The sequence below is a fragment of the Zosterops lateralis genome, assembly GCF_965231275.1.
Source record: "Zosterops lateralis genome assembly, chromosome: 6".
In the NCBI taxonomy this organism is placed as follows: domain Eukaryota; kingdom Metazoa; phylum Chordata; class Aves; order Passeriformes; family Zosteropidae; genus Zosterops; species Zosterops lateralis.
The window spans coordinates 34,138,373-34,160,062 of record NC_139761.1 but is presented as its reverse complement, the minus strand read 5'-3'; the positions used below and the strand labels follow the sequence as shown (position 1 = coordinate 34,160,062).

Below are 21,690 nucleotides of genomic sequence, written 5' to 3'. Positions count from 1 at the left end.
GCTGCTCTGAAACACAAAGAGTGAAAAAAGTGAGAATAAGCAGAAGTTTTTCAATCAGTAATTAAAAAAAATTCTCTCAGTATCCAGGCACAGTAGGATTTCTAACAAGACTCATCTCACAGTGACAATGGTTTAGTGTGATTTTTTGTGTCTTGCACCTTACATGTAGTAACTGGCACCCAGAAGTTGTGGGGAGCAAAAAGACACCCCCTCTGCTAGTTACTTCATTTTGGACTTACAAAAGAAAAAACCCTTACAAAAGAACCCTCAGAAAAGAAGAAAAGTCACAGTCTGGTGAAGCATCTTGTTTGTTCAGCTCACAGTCAAGATATCGAACGGGTTTAGAAAAAAATAAAATTCATATTACAAAGCCACAAAATTTAAGGAGGATGCTCAATATTGACTTTTTTCCTCCCTTTTTCTAAACAAGACATTCAAATAAGATGTTAGCCTTTAAATATCTGCTCCACTACTCTTCGGAACCAAGTCCCAAAACATCACTGATTAAATATTTCATTTGTATGTAGAAGTAAACACCCAAAACTTTTCCAGCATTTCCATGGAAAAATCATGAAGAAATGCATCTTCTGCATCAAAACTGAGCACCTCTTCATAACAGGATTAAGATATGCTAAGATCAGTAAATGCAATGAAATGCAAACCCACTCATATCAGATTCAAATGCTTCTTCAGTGTTCTCCAACTCAGTTCTTACTAAGTGTAATCTTGTGTTTATTCTCAGGCCATTTTTCCAGAGAAAGATACATCTGGAACTACTAAACCAGCACGACAGCTCTGATGCCTTATCAATTCTCTGTTCTTTCTGAAGGGCAAATTGTAAACCCAACCCTTGATGAGGACACTTTGAAAGAGTGCTCAAAGAGAATTATCTTTTCTATTTACAGACCTAACCCTTTTTTCTGCTGTCTTTTGTACTGTAATGTCAAATATAAATCCTATCCAGCAAGTAAAGGATTAGCCCAGATGATTTATTTAATCTTTCCTCTCACGCCTTGAGTTTCCTGAGATCACATTATACCCTTTAGGACACGCCACCACAGCATGTCACCAGCAGGACACGCAGCAGCTGAGAAATACAGGAGCATCCCAGGACATGCTATGAGAAGCTGAAACATGTAATTTGGACAGAGCTGATAAACACATGTCCAGTGTACCATTTCACAAGCCACTTGTACAGACCCAAGACACAATGATGCTTTAGGGCGTAAGGCAAAAAGACTGTTCTGTTGAGGACTCAACTTCTGACATAGACTTTGAAAATAGAGGACCACTTCTGGGATGGTGAGGGAAGATAGAGGAGATTATTTCCTACCTGTATATTAAAAGAAGAATGCATGTAACAGTGCTGAAAATTACTTTTTGGAACAGGCATCAGATAAAACCTGCTATATGAATAACTTGTTCTTAGTGGGGAGCAGCAGAATAGATAAAAGACAGAAATCAGACCTTAAAAAAAAAAAAAAACAACTATACCAAACTCTATAAAGGAGTTATATCACTGGTTCTGATGGAAATGCATGGTTTAGTATTTGTTTTGTGCATTCATATTGCTACCTTTTCATCAACTTTTCTTGTATTTTAATTCTGCTGAATTTTTCAAGCAGTTTGGAATTATGTAATATGAAACTCATATCACAGTCCTTTCCCCAAACTCCACCACTGAGCTAGATTTTGGGCAGAACAAAACCAAGGACCTACCTTGCTTAGCCCTAAGTATGTCACCATCGACATAACAGGTGCTGCTAAGGCAAAGACCAGCAAATGTTTTCTGATTCGATTCCGTTCTAGCCCAGCGTGCATCAGGAAGGAAACCAGGCCAAAGGCAGCTGGTGCCTGCAAAAAACAATATTCACTGCTAATAGAATGCCTTCTAAAAACCCACTGAAAAATGAGAAAAGGTTGAAATATGACTTACTACATTGAAATGGACTGAATTGGGAGATATTCAGGACAGGTACTAGCATGCTGCAGCTAACCCAAATCAAGAGCATTCTGCAGACTGCCCCACTTTAATAACCAAACTAATGGAAACTCACGTTCTGGCTCTCAGAAAATATGTGCTTGTGTAGTCATTATATATACTAAAATATTCATTCTGACTACAATCATTGCTATAATCCCTAAGACTCCATCAACCTAGGTAATTTCTTTTTTCATCCTGTTACTATCACACATCCTTGGACAGACAGTTTCTTCATCTGCAGTAGAAAAAAAATCTACAATTAACCTGGGGAGGGAAACAATTGCCCAAAGATAGTCAGCCTCCATGTTAACAAAGACTTAAGAGCTCTTTTGATTAGTTCATTCCTGTTCTCACCAGGAAGCAAACAAATACTTCCTTCTCCCTCTGCTGGCATCCAGTCTCTTATCCAAAAGGCATAAATGTCCCACTGCTGACAGAATTTATTGTATTTTTGCTTGTATAAAGACAATAGCAATCCACCCTGACATTTCTGAGGTAAGACATAAAACTAAAATACCATAAGCATTTCTTACATACAGAATCTTTTTTTTTAACATAGAAGGAAATCATGAGTGAAAAAATATGAGAAAGAAAAAAGAATCAGTCAGGATCAGAAGAACAGAAAAAAGACACCAGAGAAGAAATAAGTTTCTCTTCTAATACCAAATACTCAAAGGAGAAATTTTCCTCCTCTAAAATTATACCATTCCAGAAGTCAGTTAAGAACATTAAGAATAACAAAAGCAAGTTTCACCTGGCAATAGCCATAAGTTAAGCTCCAAGAGGAGACTGTGACATTGCCACCCTCAAAGAAAATTATGTAAACCACAAATACTTGTATGAACGTTGAAGACATAATAGATATGCGTTTCCTAACATTTTGAACATGTAATTATGTATGATTTCTGATTAATTTATGACTAACCACTGTAATCCATACATGTGCTACTGTAAGGCCAATTTCATCTGCACAGGTATATTTAGAGCCTACTAACCAATAGGTTCACATTCACACAAGTACTCAGCAAAAATCTCCCCATCTTCAAGAGCCACTGTTTGCTTGTTGCCATCAGCAAAACATTTATTTTCCTACAAAAATGGTATATGAATGATGTTGAAGCTACTACAACAGAGGTAACCAGAAGTTGTAATTTAGTGTTCTGACATTCAGCGGTTTCAAAAGACTAACCTTTAAACACTAAAGTCTTCACAACAAATATCCTCCTCATTTTCTGACGAACATCCCAGAACCAAGACTGTTGTAAACAGCATAAAATTGGTTTTCCTCCCTGAATGCACTAGCACATACTTCTGTGCCTCACCCTTTAGAACTTCTCTGAATATGTCTCTCACAGCAGTAATAACCTAGGGCTTTTTTGTTTGTTAAATAAACACTACCACATTAGCTTCAGAAAAAGTCAGTGTGAAGCTGACACATTTTTTCAAGAACTACTCTTCTCTCTCTGCTTTTGAGAGACTTTTCCCAACTTCTGCAACCACGGTAGGCAGTAGGCAGTCAGAATTCTCTCTCACTTGCACCCCCACTCAGACTTAGCATCAATCATGTGCTCTTCTGTCATACCTCATACCTGTCCTTTTTGGTCCTTGACACTGTACTAACCTCTTCATTTCAATGGCAATAAACACTTCTATATTACATCACTAATGAAACTGTAGATCTTTACCAAGTCCTGTGAGTGTTAACAGTCTTTTGAAGAAGAAGGATGATTTTTTTGACGATAACTCACCTTGTGCAACATAATCGCAACAAACACTATCAACTGGACACTAGTCTGAGAAGTAGAAGCTGCTGCACCCAATGCAACACCATCAGCTGAAAAAGGAGTGCAGAATCATGGGTTATTCTTCTGCATGAGCTTTCCCACCCCCTCAAAGGCTGACAGTAGAAAACATGGCTGATTTAAGAAGGTCTAAAATTGAAAATTGACATTAACAATAGCAAGCCAACAGATTATTCACTTGCCTTTGTTTGTTAAGCCATAACATTTCAGAATATCAGAAAACCCTCAGCAAGAACTGTCTTATATTTCCCAAGACTATAAAAACCATAATGGGAATCTATTTTGTATTGACACATTGCTTCAAATTAGAAGAAGTAACAAGTTCAGTTGTTTTAGCCTTCTGTACTATAAGAGATGTCCTCTCTAAATTAAAAAATCTGGTTTAGATCCTAAGCATTGCAAGAATTTTAATTATTATCCTTTAAATGATTTTTCAAATATAAATATTGTAAATATTTTTATTACTAACAATAAATATACAGCCTAAAAGAAATAAAAAATGGATACTACACTACTCCTTAATATATAGACACTTTGTTTAGTGAAGAAGTATCTCTTTGATCAACATCTTCTGACTTATCTAGACAGCAACTTTCAGCAGGACATGAAAAAGCACCGTATTTATATTACACATATATAGTGAAGAATCACAATGTGACTGTGGCTTGACTGTAACACACACAGTCAGTCCTTGCAAATCAGCCTAAATGTGTTTCAGTCAAGTCTTTGTGCTCTAGCTTATAATGTCCTTTTTTTTCCTCCTACAAGGTACTATTCTTTTAAATCAGTATTTAAAAAAAAAAAAAAAACAAAACAACAAAAACCCACCAACCAACAAGCAAACCCAAAGTTGTTTCATGCAACTTATGAAATGTGTTAGCCTGTATTGAAATTCAGCAACTAAAAGAGTCAGCAAAGGAATTGAAGAGGCAGAGTGAGCATCACACAACCTTCCAGATAGGAAAATTAAAAGAGTAAAGTAAAAAGAGAAAAAAATCTGTACCCAAATAAAACTCTGTGAACCATCTGAGCTCCCAGTTAATTTTGGGAAAGACTCTTAGTTCTCTCTGGCTTTTTTTTTTTTCCTTTCATTCTTACTTTTATAAAAAGCCACCTCCAAAAGCAAAATTCAAATGTCTCCATCACACCTAAAGATGACCCTCACAGCAATGCTTATACTTGTCAAGCACTAATAATAGGTCCCACATTACCTGCAGCATGGACTACTAGTCCCAGTGTTGTGGTGATTTTGGAGTTGCCTGATCTTGCAGCTTCTGGATCTGAAACAGTCATGAGAACAGTTATGATAATGAGATCAAATGAATAAATGACGCTGGGAAAAAAATTGTAAGTACCACTGTACAAATCAACCCTAGCTGCTTAGGCAGTTGTATTCAAAATTATCAGCTTCTGTATTTCTGCATTAGATTTACTGTAAAATAGGGCGACACTTAACACCCTCAAATCACCTGAAGTTCTGCCAACAAACAAGTGACACACTCACAATTCTTTGCAATTTGCAGGATCTCTCTCACAGGCAGATGTTTTTCTTAACCTCCTAAAATGAAATGTTAAAGGTCTGTGCCACCAAGGGAAAAAAAAAAAGCTATTTTTGGATCCCAAGAATCCAGAGCTGCTTTGAGAGTCAGGATGATTTTTCCCCACACAGCTCAATGTTTGTAGTTCAGGTGACAGTCTGGGTCAGTTTTTGTTGCAGTGATTCCTTGGCAGTTCCTAGTAAACAATAAAGTCTACTTGTCACAGCACCAGTTGCAAAGATTTCCCTTTGACATTATATGCCACAAAGGAGAAATGCAGCCAAGGCTATTGGAGATCCAATGTTTGAAATTTGCAGGTTAGCTCATTACACAGCACAACAGAGCACATCAATATCCACCACTACACAATCAGTGGTGAAACTGTTACAAAGAATCACTGCAGGGTGGGTAAGCCCTGCACAAGTGTAAAAATATCTTATTATTAAACTGTTGAATTCTAGTTTGAACAGCAGTGACTGAATTATCCCACTGGCCTGTAACACAACTGGAAGCACACCTACACTGCTTCACTAACTCCGCAGTGATGCGGAAAATTCCGCAAAACAGAAATTCCAATCCTTTTCTTTCCTCCTGCCTCCCCCCTTACCCCTCAGTCTCTCTTCATTCCCAGGCACACAAGTAGTTTCCCAAGGAGTCAGTTTGATGTTCTGAATGAAGGGGAGGGGAAACCATGTGAGTAATTAATTGCATAAGCTGTACTTGCATGACAGCAATGGTACACTCATGTCAAGCAGGAAGAGATACAAAAAAACATTTCCTTTATAATGATTTTGGATTTACCATTACTAAACACAAAGAATCACATTTGACTTCATACCTTCATTCTGGCCTACTGAATTTTTCTTTTTTAGACCAAGTAACATCTAGTCACTTGGTAGATAATAAACTACAAGACATTGGTTCAAGAGAAAAGTGTTTTTCTTCAGTTGCTTTAAAGAATATTACAAAAACACTGCTACATCTCCTGTGACAGGTAGAGGCTAGAAAAATTTTACTTAATATTCTATTTTATAGTGTGTATCTCTAACACAGATCACAGTATTCTCCTGCTATTCGCTATGATCAGAGACATAGAAAAGGGTCATAACCTATACCAGCCAAGGATCCTTTTGGAAGTTGCTCACTTGCATCTCCCTGACATCTTCACTGCCAGTGTTTCTTCAGAACAACTCTGAAAATCAGCTACCCATGGCTGTGGCTACACTTCTTCAGGAGTACACAGGGGGCACAGCCCCTGCACTGACCTTTCATCTCTCCCACCACAGTAACCCCATACAAACAAGCTGCATTGTGAACTGACAAGAATCCAGCCAAAACCTATTCCCCTGCCTTTGTGTGTGTTTTACTTTTCCTTTAAGATCAATTCCTTATTTTTTCAGGGCCAAATTCCAGCATCAGAGGACATTGTGCGGGAGAAAATGACCAGCAAAGGCAGTAAAATACTCTTCCAAATGACAGAACACATTTGGTGCATTTCAAGCTACACTCTGAGCATGAAGTCACAGCAGGAAACAAAGGCAACTGTAAGGGCATTTTTAGAGTCTTGCAAGAAACTGACAAATCTTTACACAAAGCAAAAAGTATTTTGAAGTATGTGAGGCTCTAGAGCAGTGTGGGAGGTCCAGCTATGCAGTTAAAGTATCAGAGCTTACATCTAATAGTTTCTGCCATCTTTCTTAAGATAACTTGCTGTTCTTTGCAAATCTTACCTACATATATGACAACTAGATAGGAAAAAAAAAATAAGATTAAGCTGAAGTTTTCTGGAAAGCCAAAGAAATCCCCTATGGGTGATACTGTAAAACAGACAATAACTCAAGTGTCAAGTCACTCTTTACCCCCACACCACACATGCTCATACATTTTATTGAGGCAAACTCTCAAATGATGGTAAATTTTGAGACAGATTTCCAGCACAAACATTTCATATGGACCTTGGTTTATGTTTTTAAAGTACCTACTGAAACTCTGGACATGACTGGACAAATTACATCCTGGTAGCATTAAAAAAAAAATTGCAACTTGTTAATTAAGACCAATTAGCAAGTCTAATTGAAGTGAATCTTCACTTACCATCTGTAGAGTGCACATGAGAGCTGCCTATCTGATCCACCAAGAGCATGAAGACAAAGCCAAGGACAAGGGACACACCGATGTAGGCGTGCAGCCTGGAATGGTCGTGGCTGTGCTCGTGTCCAGCCGGGATCTTGGCCACCTTCTCGGACTCCATGGCGTGCTGCAGCTCACCCGCCGGGCGGTGCCTTCCTGTGACAAGGAGGCAAACACATCAGGAGCCTGAACATGACACAGTCACTTCTCTCCTCCTCTGCCAAAAGCCTTCCTCACACCTCCCTGGACAATACACACAAGTCCTTCTATAAGGTCTTTCTTAGACAATGTTCTTAGCAAAGCCTGGTTGGTTTCTCCCCATACATTCTCCTCCTTCATTCCTCAAAAGCAAGGAAAGTATTAATATGCTATAATCCAGGTTGCATTTTAAATCAAATTAATTCACAAAAATTGCTGTATAATTCCTTTTCTAACTGAAGTTGCCAGTTTTGTCAATATTCAGACATACTGTCAAGCAGTTACTTCATTATCCTCATTTAAGTGAGAAAATACACGATGAGGAGATAAAATACGTTCCATCCACAAAAAGATTTAAAACCATCTTTAAGCACATTAACTGATGCTGAGATATAAATAAGCTAATATTGATACACTCCATTGATATGGACTACAATAGTTAGTCAAGCACACTGAACTACAAATATCAATATCACACTTCCTCTACAAATATCATACCATTCCAGAAAACCAAAGCCCAAGCCTTGGTGATGAATGATGTGTGGTTCCTTTCCCTACACAAGCTATTAAAGCTTGTCCATGCTTTTTTCATTTTTAGAAGATCTTTTGGATGGCAACTACTCTTCAGAAGCTTTAACAACTTACACCAAGAACTTGACTTATTGTCATCATCTTCCTGGAATATTCATACATCCTCTTGGATGAGACAAGTGTATGTTCATCCCACTGTACAAAACGTCACAATGCCATTACTACAGTCAAAGCACATCAGAACAAGCTTGGCAGCAAAGATTTCAAACATATCTTTGCTGAACAAGATTGATCAATAAAATTACTTTGGAACACACAAGATTTTTTGCCATCTATATTACAAAGTTGACTTTGCTTCAGATCATTTCAAGCCGTAAAACTGTATAACTCAGGGCAATCTTTCTGACAGTGGTTATACAGTTTCAGCAGTTAAAACAAAGGACTGAAGTCAGCAAAGGAATTTTATTTGCTGGTAGTACCCAAACCAAGGTTTCACTACATAGATACACAGGTTTATGATCAAAGAATTATCCAAGTCCGGATATGCTATTTTTTCTCAGCCTACAAAATTCAATATTAGAAGTTATTTATTCCATGGCCTGTGGGTAAATACAGAAGTAAAAGTAAATTACTTCCATATCAATGGAAAACACTAAAATGCTTACTAGCAAGCAACCAGTCAGAGTTAAGCTACACCTGAAAGAGGGAAAAATATTTCACTTTTTGTTTTTCTACTTATATGAATATACCTCAAGGTTTCCCTTAGTTGCACCATTCTAGGTTTAATTACATAAATAGGTGAACTTGAAAAAGAGAAAGCTGCTCTCATAGTGTTAAGTTTAACTTTGAATATCCTACTTTAAAAAAAAGAAATAATTTTGTAGTTAGATATGCAATACCCATTAATTCTGCCCCTTTGCAATATTAAAAAAAAAAATCAGATAGACTGTTGTAAGACACAATACTGTGAGTTTGACATTGAGTCTGAAGCAATTCACAAACTTTTTTCCTAGGTAAATATTTCTGTTATTGCTACTGCAGTACTGTGAAGTGTCTTTTTCTGCCATACACTAAACAAAGTTATAGCCCATAAAGCTCTACACAGCAAGCTGTGGAGTCACACATGAACAGTATGCCCCATTTACTGAACAAGTATTAAACCCCACAGATGTTCACAGCAATTGTATTCATTGCTAGCTGTACCATTACAAAGAGAAAATCAGTCTACTCAGAATTAAAACTGAATGGAGAGCAAATGCACAACTATAGCTCATTAGAGACATCTGACATCAGAGTGCACAAATTACAGTACAGTAGAAAAGCATAATTAGAGCTTCTTTCACTTCTTGATAAAGGATGATTTTATGTATTATCTTCTATTTATTCTAAATCTAAGCAGAACAACATAAATTTAGTGGAAGCAAAACCAGTATACATTAAAGCATATAACTAAAATGAAATTTAAAAGTTTAGAAACACAAAATCAAGGACTACAGCTACCTCTCAGTCCCAGATTAACCACAACAGTACAGCAGATGCTTGCAAGGTTCTCTACAGCCTCAACCTTATAGTGCTTTCCCCTGCAATCAGTAAGCCATTGTTGTTCACCTTCAAAGTTTTGATTCTGAGCATACTGGAAAAATCTCATACATGCAATGGTCATCTAATAGCACAAGTCTCCAAGCAAAAGTTACAGAGCACTCCAAACAGAGGTGATGAGCCCTGGCTATTTAAAACAATGTCATAACCTCAAATTGAGCTCCATTAAGGCTTTTGGCTGTAAGACATGCTCCACAAACATCCCTGCAGGACACCATTTCTGCTCACTTTGAGCTCTTCATTAGAGATGATGAGGTGGTTAAGGCAGTGACAGCAGACTAGAACTGGATGCTTGTGTAATGTATGCCATCACCCAAGAAGAAATCCCTGCTACTCTGTAAATTAACCCTATAGAAGCATAATTTTCAGCTAAGTATATTAATTCCAAGATGCTTTTCAGCCTTGGAGGAAATTCTTATTAGGGCAGAGACATAGATTTGTAAAACACCTCCTGCAATTGCTTTAATGAGAAGCAGTCCAAACTACAAAGAGAAGCTGGAAATACTCCATAATTTCACCCTCTGCCCAAGGCACCCTTACACCTCCTTTGAAGTTCCAGTGGAAGTTAAACTCTCCCCAGAATAAGAAACAGTACCCATGACCTGTCATAAAAGGCTGTTATTCCATGAACAGTACAGACCTACAGTATCCAGACCCACAAATGATTGGACAACTCAGCAAGAGTCATGAACCTGCAGTCTGATCATACCTCTCAATGTGCAATATCAAGCCTATGGTACTTTTGCATTTCTATGCCTGCTTTGTGTCATGCTGCTGTGAAGCTCTTCCATCAATCTCATGTTAAAAACTCTAAAAAGAAGCCTCAGTATATCATAACACAATCTTGAATGAGGCCATCTGGGTTTGGTTCTTACCCTCTAAAATGTCTTCATAAAGTGCATGTACTCCTTCTGGCACAATGACAGCCAAGGCAGTTCCACACAGCAGCCCAGCACCCAGAACAGTCACCAACTTCAATCTCTCCTGCAAGTAAACACAAAACAAGTACCACCTTTAAGAATGAAAATGCTTTCTTTACTCTTCCTTATTAACAGCGGTTGGGGAAGGGGATTACTTGTTAAATAAATATTGAGAATTTGCAATTAAACCTTAACAATACATAAAATACATACATAAAATACATAAATCATTAGATTTTATAGTAAAAAAATAATAAAGTTTTATTCATATTTTTGGAAGAATTTCTATAACAAAAATAAAAACCACACATAGTTTTTCAGTACTTGCTACTATTAGAGTTATCTCCCCAGTTATACTCTAGTTTCAGGCAAAAAAACTTAGAGATATCTTCCTCCCAAACTAATTACATCCTGTTAAATCAATAAATTCACCAATTCACTTCCTTGTGACTACATTGACAGGCTAAAGTCAAAGCCACGTACTAAAACCCAATTACACAAACATATGACAGGGTCTGAAATATGACGGTTTGCAGAGGCCATGACTCATAATTTCTGTAGGAACCCCTATCATGTAACACCTAGCAAGCATGGTAGTCTAGATCCTCCTAAGAACTGTGCAGCACACATTTAGTGGTAGAACCCTCATCATCATCTTCCATATTCAATGAGAAATCTGAACACAGATTTCAATAACAGGAAACCATTTGTTGCATATCATTATTGTGCCATCCATTCTCCTTCATGCACTGTAACAAATTGTTTAGTCTCACCAAAACATGACACATTTGCACAGAAGAAGCAGGAGGCACCAGGGAGATGCACAAGCAGCTCCCTGAACCTAAGCCAAATGTGACCATAAGGGAGCAATTGCAGCATTACTGGGGAAAACTCCAATAGCAATATGCAAAAAAAAGTGTAAAGTTTCAAAGTTGGCACAGAAAACAAGTGTAAAGTTCCCAGAAACATGCACTGTACACTGGCATATACAATAATCATACTTGGTAAGTTGTCATACAGTGGCAAGATACATGAGAAGATAAATTTTCAACATCTGCTGTTCATAAAGTAATTCTGCAAAAGTATAGTACCATACAAGGAAAAAACCCATTACTTTTATCTGCCACAGTACTTTTTACATACACACATAAACACAGAAGGAAGTGTCACAAGTAATACTGATTTATTACAACTGCAAATATATAGTATAGCCTGCCTTCACTTGGGCATCTGTGAATTTTAAAGACCCATGAAAAGAATACACACTAACAAGTTATCATTTCAAGGTAAGTCACCATCTTCTCTTCAGTACAAAATAGTTGGGTGTGGTGAATACAGAAATTTAGTAAGAACAGCCTACATAAATGGGCAAAAGGAATGCAGCTTTACCCAAGAAATCAAACCGTTTCTATTAAATACATTTGCATGTGAAAAAACAAGAGTAACACAGTCAGCACTGCTAAAACTCCATGGGAAAATCTCAAATTAACAAACTGTTCCACTGCTCAATATTTTTTAGGTCTGTATGGCATTGAAACTCTTACTTGGACCTCACACCTACTTTCAAGAGGAAGTGGCCCCAGTTCCTGCCTGTTACACCACCAAAACATTCAAACTGCTACAACTTCAATTTTTCTTTTCTTTTTTTTTTTCTTCCCCATTTAGACTACAGTTTAAAAGAGAGCCTCAGAACTGGTAGAGTGCTTTTTCCAGCCCTAAATTAGACCAACAGCCCTGAAAATTAGTATTAAGGTGAAAGGGTACTTCTGCACACAGAACTAAGGCAAAGTTCTGTTCAGTTGGCACCTTTTACCATACAAGTTTAGTCATACCTGGCTTTCCCAGAGTTTCATACTTTCAAGAATATCCCAATCCAATTGAAACAATAGAACAGAGCATGAGATCAGAACACAAATAATAAATTCCATGTCAAAAAAAAAATAATCTGAAGGAATGTATTAACACTAATGAATAATTTTATTGTACTCAAACATCTGGGGTATATTTTGCACAACATTCACTTTTGTTTTCAACCCAATCATTACAAATGGCCAGTGGGAAGAGGCATTTTTACTCACATTGGCTATCTGCAAAACTTCCTGCAAACTATAGAATGGACCATCCAACCAGTCATTTCAGTTTGAAATTATCCTTGTTGCAGACTCCTAAGCAATCATTTTAAACAAAACAATTCTAACTTCTAATTAGACACTTCCAGGATTAGCTGGTCTTTTAAACCAGCACTGCATGCAAACCCTTAAAAATATCTAAGATTTAAATCAAGTGTAAAACCGAGTCAGGAATTTCTGAGGGCTTAAGATACCACAATCAACTTGACTGCACGTTGCATACTGATGGTAAAATACCACAGACACAAAAGGCTAATTAAGTACATAATTACTGCTTAGGCAGTTTTGGATGCACAGCAGATCTGTATTCCTGCAGCTGCTGGAAGCCTGGAAAGGTTTAGGAGACCACTGACTCAACTACACAAAGAAAACACAGACAGAACAAGAACCTTCACTACAAACAGTGCTGAATACAAGTTAAGAGTTGCCCAGTCTATGAAAGTCTCCCTCTCCTTTAACAGTACCTTATTAAGACATAATCACTGGCTTCAGCAATTTCTTAACACAAGTTTCTAAGAATAGACACGCTTTCTCATGTCCTTACATTACATGCTGAGACTTCGCTTCACCTGTAGCAGAGACTCGACTCAAACCTGACAAGTTTAAACGGCCACCGTAAAACAAGCATCATTTTACACAGCAGTTCTGAATGAAAATTAATACTGCACTCATAACTTTTAAATATTAAACTTCATCCTTATAACAGCGTTGCCACATTGCAAGGGGACGGCACCAACTCCTGCTGGCACATCTCTGGTTTCTCCAAATCTCTGGTTTCTCCTTTAGCAACCAACAAGCAGTTTGGTGGAGTTATCTTACCTCGGAAAAATTAACTGCCAAGGGTATAATTCCTGCCACATAGCAGGCGATCAGCATGGCCAAGGACAGCAGGCAGATGGAGGGGAAGTCATCCATTTCGCCGCTTTCTGTCCGGTCCCTTGAAGTGAAATCCAACAGCAACTTTTGCACCTCTCCCCAGCGCTCGCCTTAACCCGTGCAGACACCGCGCTCCCAGGAGAGGCTTTCAGCCATGTCTCTCGCCCGGCGGCAGCGGGGGGCTCGGCCCCCGGCCGGGGGTGCGCGGGCAGGGGGCGGGAGCGGCTCGGCACCGGCAGGCGGCCCCGGCCCTCACCTGAGGCAGGGGAACCTCCACCCGCACCGCGCTGCTCTCAAAGGAGGCGGGAGGGAGGGAGGGTCGGGGGACAGACAGCGAGCGCGCAGGCGGCTCCTCACGGCGGGGCAGCCCCAGACGGGGCCGAGCGGACCCTGCGGGACCGGCGCTGCCACCTCGCACCCACGGCCGCTGCCCCGGCGGCCAAGTGGCACCTCAACGCTTCCCCTTCCGGGCCGGCCCGCCTCGCCCCGCCCCGCTGCCCGACTCCGAGATGGCGGCGGGGCCATAGAACAACGAGCGGCTCCCTCACCAAAGATGGCGGCGGCCGCGTCCCGCCCCCGCCAGCCTGGCCGCGCGGCTCTATGGTGGCGGCCGTTGGCGCTTCCGGCGGGCGCGGGGGCCTGTGGGGGATCGCCGCGCGCCACTTCTGCCCGGCGGTGCTGAAGGAGCGGAGCCGCCATGGTGAGAGCGGGACGGGACCGCCGGGCGCCGCGCACACCGGGGCAGCCTTCCCTTCCATTCCCCTCCCCTCCTCTCCCTGTGCGCCGGGTCACTGCGGGCGGGAAGGCGGCGGCCGGCGGTGCGGGCCCGGGCGGGCGGCGGCACGTTTGGCGGGGCAGGGCCGGACGGGGCGGGGGCACAAAGGCGGCGGCGGCGGCGCTCGGGGAGATGGAAGCTCCTGTCCCTCCCCACCGACAGCTGCGGGCCCTGCTCGGGGCGCTGCGCTTCCCCGCGAGTCCCGCCCGTCGAGCGAGCCGGCCTTAAATGGCCGATTTGCGCTTTCCATGCTGCTCTCCCTGCTCCTCCCCTCCGCTCGGAGGAGGGAAAGGCGGGAGCTCGCGGTGGTGGGCGCTGGGAATGGCACGCTGAAGCTCAAAGGCCTCCCTACCATCGCGGTTTGTTGCGTTCATCTGATAAATTAAGATGTGCTGAAGCGAGTTGTTGCCGTGGGGTGGGAGAAGAGCTTCTTTGTCGGTTTGCAGCGGAGTTCCATTTCTGCCTGGTGCAGTTGGCTCCGGCCACGATGAGCAGCTACAGCCCCTGTCCCGGCTGGCCAAAGTGAAAGGTGGTCCTTAAACCACTTTTTCTGCCCCGCTTTTAGGTGTGTGCAGGATGCTGCTGGTTGGTATTTGCATCGCTGCACATCTTATCCTTACAGTATGTGTTTATCCTCCATTTTTATTGTTTCGGAGATTTTTTTTTTTTTTTTTTTTTTTTTTTTTTTTTTTTTTACGCTTTATTGTCAAATACACTACAATTGGTGGAAGTGTCTTTAGGCAGATGCTGCGTAGCTTTTGGGTCCTGCTAGTTCCGTTCTGCCTTAACCAGTTTTACAGGGTTCTGCCTTTAGTAGCAGGAGCAATTTCTAAAGTGCTCTCTAGAAGTTTGAAATTGGTATAATATAAACCATGTGGTGTCTCATTCCGTGTCCTGCTCAAAAGCAGCCAGTACAACTGTGCTTTTAAGGAAAATGCAAAGAAATTCAGCATACACGTCATAATCTATATAATGGAGTCCATATTGGGTTTCCCCAGGTAACCTGGTGCTAACACAGAAAGGTTTATGGATCTTCCCTTGTTTTGATTTTGTCATCTAGGCACACAGGGCAGGTAATAATAGCTGGAGGAGACTTCCCTCCAGCTTCTGAACTTGTAATTCTTTTGTACTTACGTAGTAGGATAGGACCAGCAATTTTATCAAATCAAAGCTTTTTTTTCTTTTCCTTTAAAGTAAAATAATGTCAAGTTCCCAAAGAAATGTTTGAAATTATTAATTTTACAATACACATGATCCAATGGCATTAATTTTAATATTTTTCTGGGCCAGTGTCTGCTAACAGATATTGTATGGTGTCTGAAGTGATAAATGGTTTGAAGTCAGAAGCCCAAATGATTTCTGCTGTGAAGCTCTGAAAGAACTGGCTTGCAAGTCTAGCTCACTGCTTTTCCTATAATCTGATTATTTGGGTAATTTCAGGATTTATACATTCATTTAGCACTCCTCAGTGACCATCTAATTAAAATGATAGTGCTGGAAAAATTATTTTATGATAATCTTTGGCAGTGGTTTGGACTCCCTGCTAAGACATGCCTGTTCAAGTACAATGCTCTTAGGAGCAGCCAGACACCAGCTCCCCTTGGGGAATTCCCTTAAAATCAATCTTCCTCTGGCATACATGAAAGTGGATTTAAATGATCTAGTTTCCTTGCATGATTTTTGTTGTTACAGTGTGCAGCTCAGAATTCCCCTTTCTTCCATTTCAGATTAGGAAAAGTCTTGCTTCTTGTTTTTCACTGTGTAACATTTTCCTGAACTTCTCAGAATCTGCCTCTGCTGTGTCGAGACAATTTAAAGAACTGAAAACTGTATTCCAATGATAGGAACACTGTCAGTTATGGGATAAGAATTTGTCCATTTTTTTGGGTTTTTTTCCTGTAAATCCTGACATTTGCCATTTTTTTTTCTGTCACTGCTTTTCATGAGCACTGAACTAATTTCCAAAAGTATGGGTCAGGATTCTTCTGTCAGCCAGTGATTAATCTGAGCCAAGTGATGTCTTACCCTGCAGCTGCCTCTATGTTGTGTGCTCACCTCATTTATTAGCGCTGAAAATGTTGGATCCAATTAGCAGCGCTGGAAACGGCCATTTGCAACATGCTTGTAAACTTTCTGTGGTATGCAACCTGTTAATTAGATCACAGATTGTGTACACTTTAAAAATCTTGCTTCTTTGCTCAAATCACTTTCTGTAGCCAAGTGAAAAATACGATGGAAATCATGGAAGCCACAGAGTGTACAACCATCTAAACCTTCCCTGCAGAAGAACAAGCTTATGGACTCCAACATTTGGAACCATTTTCTGTGCCATAATTACTGTTTAAGTAAACTCACTGAAGTGTGAGAAATCAGTTATATGTGTTTTGCTAGAAATAATCTTGAGTGCTAAGTGCAGATTATTGTATCATTGGTGTTCCCTTGAAGTTAAATGGGTAACACAAATTAGCTATTTCTGTTAAAATCTTTCAGGTGAGACTGACAGTGTGGTTAAGTTGGGTCCCCTCCTTGCTCTTTAATTGGGGCATTGAAAAATTTACTAACAGCTTGCATTTGGAATAAAAAAAAGTAAATGCCACAGCTCTTATACAATTGACTTTATTTGTCTGTCTAAATAGGAACTATTTCAGTGGTATTTTTTTTTTCAACACAATGGCTGCTTTACTGGTGATTTTACACATTTTAAAGTTCCTTAAGGATTGATAAGACTTGTTGGAAAAAAAAAAACTTAACACAGCTTATATAAATAGTAAATGCTGCATGGAAATTGTCCGTATCCTTTATTGCTAGTTTAATATTTTACTATTATGCTTCTTTTTACTCCTCCTTTCATATAATAACTTAAACAAAAATCATTCAAAGTATGCAAGTAATGTGTATTTTTGTGTTTGTTTTGTTTTCCAGTCTCACACAATTCTACTTGTCCAGCCTACCAAGAGGCCAGAAGGCAGAACATACGCTGATTATGAATCGGTGAATGAGTGCATGGAAGGTGGGTGGATGCAGACATGGGAGCTAAAAACTGTTGTTAAAATCCTATTTTTGGCATATTCACAAACTTAAGAAAATAAGTTGCTCTTCATGTTTTTCAAAGGTAATTCGCAAAAAAAAAAATCTCTCATGGTATTAGCTTACTAATGTTGTTGCAAACTAAAAACTAGTTATTATTTGTTTCTAAAACTTCCTTTTTCTATTAAATGTCTGGTTTTGATTTAACTAGATGGAACCACATCTAGTTTGGGAGAGTAGACAATATTCTTTCTGGGCCCATGCAGCAGACTTGTTTCAATGCCTTTCATTGCAGGATCAGCACTTAATTCTCACTCTTCTTTTCTTCACACTGTAAAGCAAAGATTGCTACTGGAAATAATATATTAAATAAAGGTTTGTGTGCAATTGATACATAATTGGCAGTCTCATGGCACATGTGCCAGAGTAAAGATCCTGCAAAACTTTGATACACATGATGAGCATGGAAAGAAAATTGAAATATTAGAGCTGTAGTTCACTTAACATTAATCTTGCAGGAGGTTTTGTGAGGCAAACAAAAGTATAACAAAAACCATGTAAAGTCTCTGTGCTCATTTTAATATTACATTCTTCTCAAATGTATCTGAATAATTAGTGGACTAGTTTAAGTAAATAAAAGTGCTTTAAACATATACAGGTTTGTGCTGCCACTCTTACCTCAATATCCTGTTTGACTCTTGGATCAAGAATGATCATTCTTATGTGTTCTTCCGTTTCATAGGTGATTGTGCAGCAGGAATATATGTTCTAATTGCTGTCTTAAAATTACTAGAACGAGTTCCAGATGTCCATTAGAGCTTACTGCATGGAAAGTTACGTATTTGACAGAACTGAAACTTTTTTCCATAGATGATGAAAACTTTTCTTTCCATGCATCTTATCTGATTTTACAGTATTATGTTTCAACGCAAAGAGGAACAAAAGAATTTCAGATCTAGAAAATTTGATTTTTTTAAATGATGGTAATCTCTAAACTTTTATTTGTGGATCAAGAGCTGAAAAATTTTAAGCTAATACAGTTTTTTAATATTGCATTGTTAATCTTGTTTCTCTGTAGGAGTCTGCAAAATGTATGAAGAGCATCTGAAGAGAATGAATCCCAACAGTCCATCCATTACATATGATATCAGCCAATTGTTTGACTTCATTGATGACTTGGCAGACCTCAGCTGTCTTGTGTAAGTTCAGTTGTACAAATCCATTTCGTGCCTTAGGAAAGTCAGAAGTCTTCCCTCTAAACTCTTTGTGTGAGTTTAACATAATGCTGTTTTATGTGGTTCTAGCAGTACTGCAGCAGTACTGCAGCTGCCCAGTCCAGTTAACTGCAGAGATACAAGGCACCTCTGAAGTAGGCTTAGAAACAAAGGGTTCCACTTGGATTTTACACACACTGAATCTGACTGAAATCCAACAATTAAATACAGCTGACTATTTTATTACCACTAGAATCTGTTTAAATTTGCCTTTGTGCTGTTGATCCAGTTCCTCAGGAGGCAGAATGGTTATGGAATTTTTTCAGCTGAGGGCAGTACTGGTGTTAGGGTAGAAGGCTACAGAAGTGCATGGCAGCCAAAAGTTTGTTTTGATCAAGATACAGCAAGATGAAAGTTTATCTAACAGGCTGAAAGTAGCCACTTATTTTAGAAGGTGGCAACTGTTTTCTAAGATAGTCTTGTACCTTTCTTAATTAGGCTTTTAAAATCAGTGTCATGCCAAATTCTACTTCAGCTTACAGTTTTCCACCAGATGGCACACATAGCACAAGGTGTAATAGATGTCTTATGTTCACAGAAATTCCTGAAGTACTTAATGTCTGTTCTTGCTGCGTAGCAGTATGAAAGGATTTGGGAATGGAGGGTAGAAATCAGTAACTTTGCCTGAAACTAGCATTTCTTACATCACGCTAGAACTACTGTATGAACATAGACTGAAGCTCTTTGTTTGGCCTTGATCCAATTGTGCTGGAGTTTAAAATAGCAAGACTTCCTTAGAAACAACATGCTTAGGTTTTTTCCTAAGATAAGAACTATAAATTATTCTGGAACGAGTTGACTTGGGATTTTTACTCAGCTTCCTACCACTGATCATCTCACCCTTCATATCTGATCAGAAATAAAACTGTGCCAAGATTTAAAGACTGACCAGGACTGTAGTAGTTCTTAAATCATTCACTGAAAGTACCATCTTCATGAACAAAATATTCAGCTTAATGACTGAGGGAGAAAGGAGAGCATGAACCTACACAGAATTTCACTCAGATTGCTTTCATTTTTCAATCTTATTCTGTTTTAATTCAACATGCCCTGAGTAACTGAATTCTCTGTCTCTTGCTAGTGAACTGTTTTTATCAACTGTCCTTGAGTAGCAAAAAGATGTATCTGTGGGTTCTTGTTTTCAGTTTGCTTTTTATGAAGTATCTTTGTTAGATGTAAGCTTGCCCTCAGTGCCAACTGCCAAGAATCCTTTGTCATCCATCTGTGAGTCTGCCTTTGCTCCTGGAAACATTTGATCTTAATAATTTTCAAAAAAATTCCACACAGAAGTTGAACACTTGAAAACTTAAATAAATCCTTGAAGTAATATTGAAGAAGTGTTTGACTCATTAAGACAGATTGTTTTCTGGTGCAACTATTCTTCTGCAGGCTGAGCTCTAGAATACTAAGATTTTCTACTTGTTGTCTCCCTTAAGTAATTAAATGAACGAATTAAAATGTGAACACACTATGATCCAGTCATTCAGTAGGGCTTGAAGCATCTAGTTTTGCTTCAGGCTCAGACTCATCTGCTGGACAGCGGTTTTTTAGAGAACAGGATAAATCCATTTGATAAGTGGCAATTCCCACCTACTTCTGATATTATCTTCTGTACACCACTTTCTGCCTCATACACTTTAGGACAATTAATTGTGAAGTTCTTCTGGTAAATGTACTAGAGAGCAGACTGACATTTTTTTTCTTGTTGCCTCTGCAGTTACCGTGCTGATACTCAGACATACCAACCGTACAACAAAGACTGGATAAAGGAGAAGATCTACGTGCTCCTCCGTAGGCAGGCCCAGCAAGCAAGCAAATAATGAGGGCACCATTGCTACCTGGGTTTGGGGAGGGTTTGGACAACAGGTGTGTACAGAGTGTGGTAGTGAACGTTTTGTATTACAGTCATCCTGTTGCCATCTTGATAAACTCGTTAGCCAGGACTGATTATATTTTTAGAGATACAAGGATTCTGTTGGATTTGATCTTTTTTTTTTTTCAATGTAAATGGAGAAGAACGTACATCTTCAGCAGAGTTTTGGGGTTTTTTTTTCCTCCAGTTTGCTAATGGTCCTACCTTATTTGAACCCCTGGGGCTGTTCACATTGTACTTCACCACATTTGCTGTATGTGCCCCTCTGTGGGTTCTTAACATTCAGTTATGTCCTTGAGATGTCTTAATGGGAAATAAAAAACAACCCTTTAGTTAAATTTGAGTGCTCAGTTTTGTGGTTCCTGCCAAAAAACACAAATCTTTTTTCTTATCCAAGGGGTAGGGCTTGAAAGGTCACATTGACTGAACCAACAGTGGTTTCCTGTATTACAGAACAGCTCAAATTCTGGCTTAGTCTTGGTACTGTTTTCCCTGGGCATCTTTGGGAAATACAACAACCCTCTTGAAATGCACAGCTGATTTCTCTATGAGGCATTTGTATATAGGTGTGTCTTCTCTGGGATAGGTGATGGATAAGAGGCAGGCTGAATATCACATCACAGGCCCCTTGAATTAGTCTGCTTACAACTTTTCCCCAAGAAAGGAATAGGCAAAGCAGATTGTTCCCATGAAAATCTGCCCCAAACTTCATTTTCTCTTTACGGAAGATAAAGACTTAACTGTTGGCCCACACTGTAAATTATATCTGCCCCCATCTATCTTGAATGCTGATGTTTTTGCAATTTTGCTGTACTAAAAAGATATGGATTGGAGGACACATCAGACCAAAAAATAGAGCAGGTAGAAAAGAAAGGCTCTTTTGGTACTCTGTGCCTTTAGAGTTTGCCTGCTATAAGAACAGACTGTACTGATAATACTCAACCAAGAGTGGTTCTGGGATTGATAGAGGAATGCAATTCTCTCCAATGCACTTAACTTCTTAATTACATGTCAATAGTTTCTGATGGACCTCA

At 39.4% G+C, this 21,690-nt stretch overlaps 2 protein-coding genes across 2 annotated transcripts; one reads left to right on the top strand and one right to left on the bottom strand.

The window, feature by feature from the left end:
- Positions 1-1,232: 1,232 nt before the first annotated feature.
- SLC39A9 (solute carrier family 39 member 9) lies at positions 1,233-13,905 on the bottom strand. The gene is made up of 6 exons (XM_083863814.1): positions 13,651-13,905; positions 10,658-10,766; positions 7,419-7,610; positions 4,998-5,066; positions 3,733-3,818; positions 1,233-1,854 (listed from the first exon to the last, which is right to left on the bottom strand). Exons 1-6 carry the CDS (start codon positions 13,744-13,746, stop codon positions 1,654-1,656), a joined length of 753 nt encoding a protein of 250 aa, XP_083719940.1. The 5' UTR covers positions 13,747-13,905; the 3' UTR covers positions 1,233-1,653.
- Positions 13,906-14,266: 361 nt separating this feature from the next.
- On the top strand, positions 14,267-20,994 carry ERH (ERH mRNA splicing and mitosis factor). Its single transcript, XM_083864242.1, has 4 exons — positions 14,267-14,407; positions 17,405-17,492; positions 18,588-18,708; positions 20,501-20,994. Exons 1-4 carry the CDS (start codon positions 14,405-14,407, stop codon positions 20,601-20,603), a joined length of 315 nt encoding a protein of 104 aa, XP_083720368.1. The 5' UTR covers positions 14,267-14,404; the 3' UTR covers positions 20,604-20,994.
- Positions 20,995-21,690: the final 696 nt, after the last annotated feature.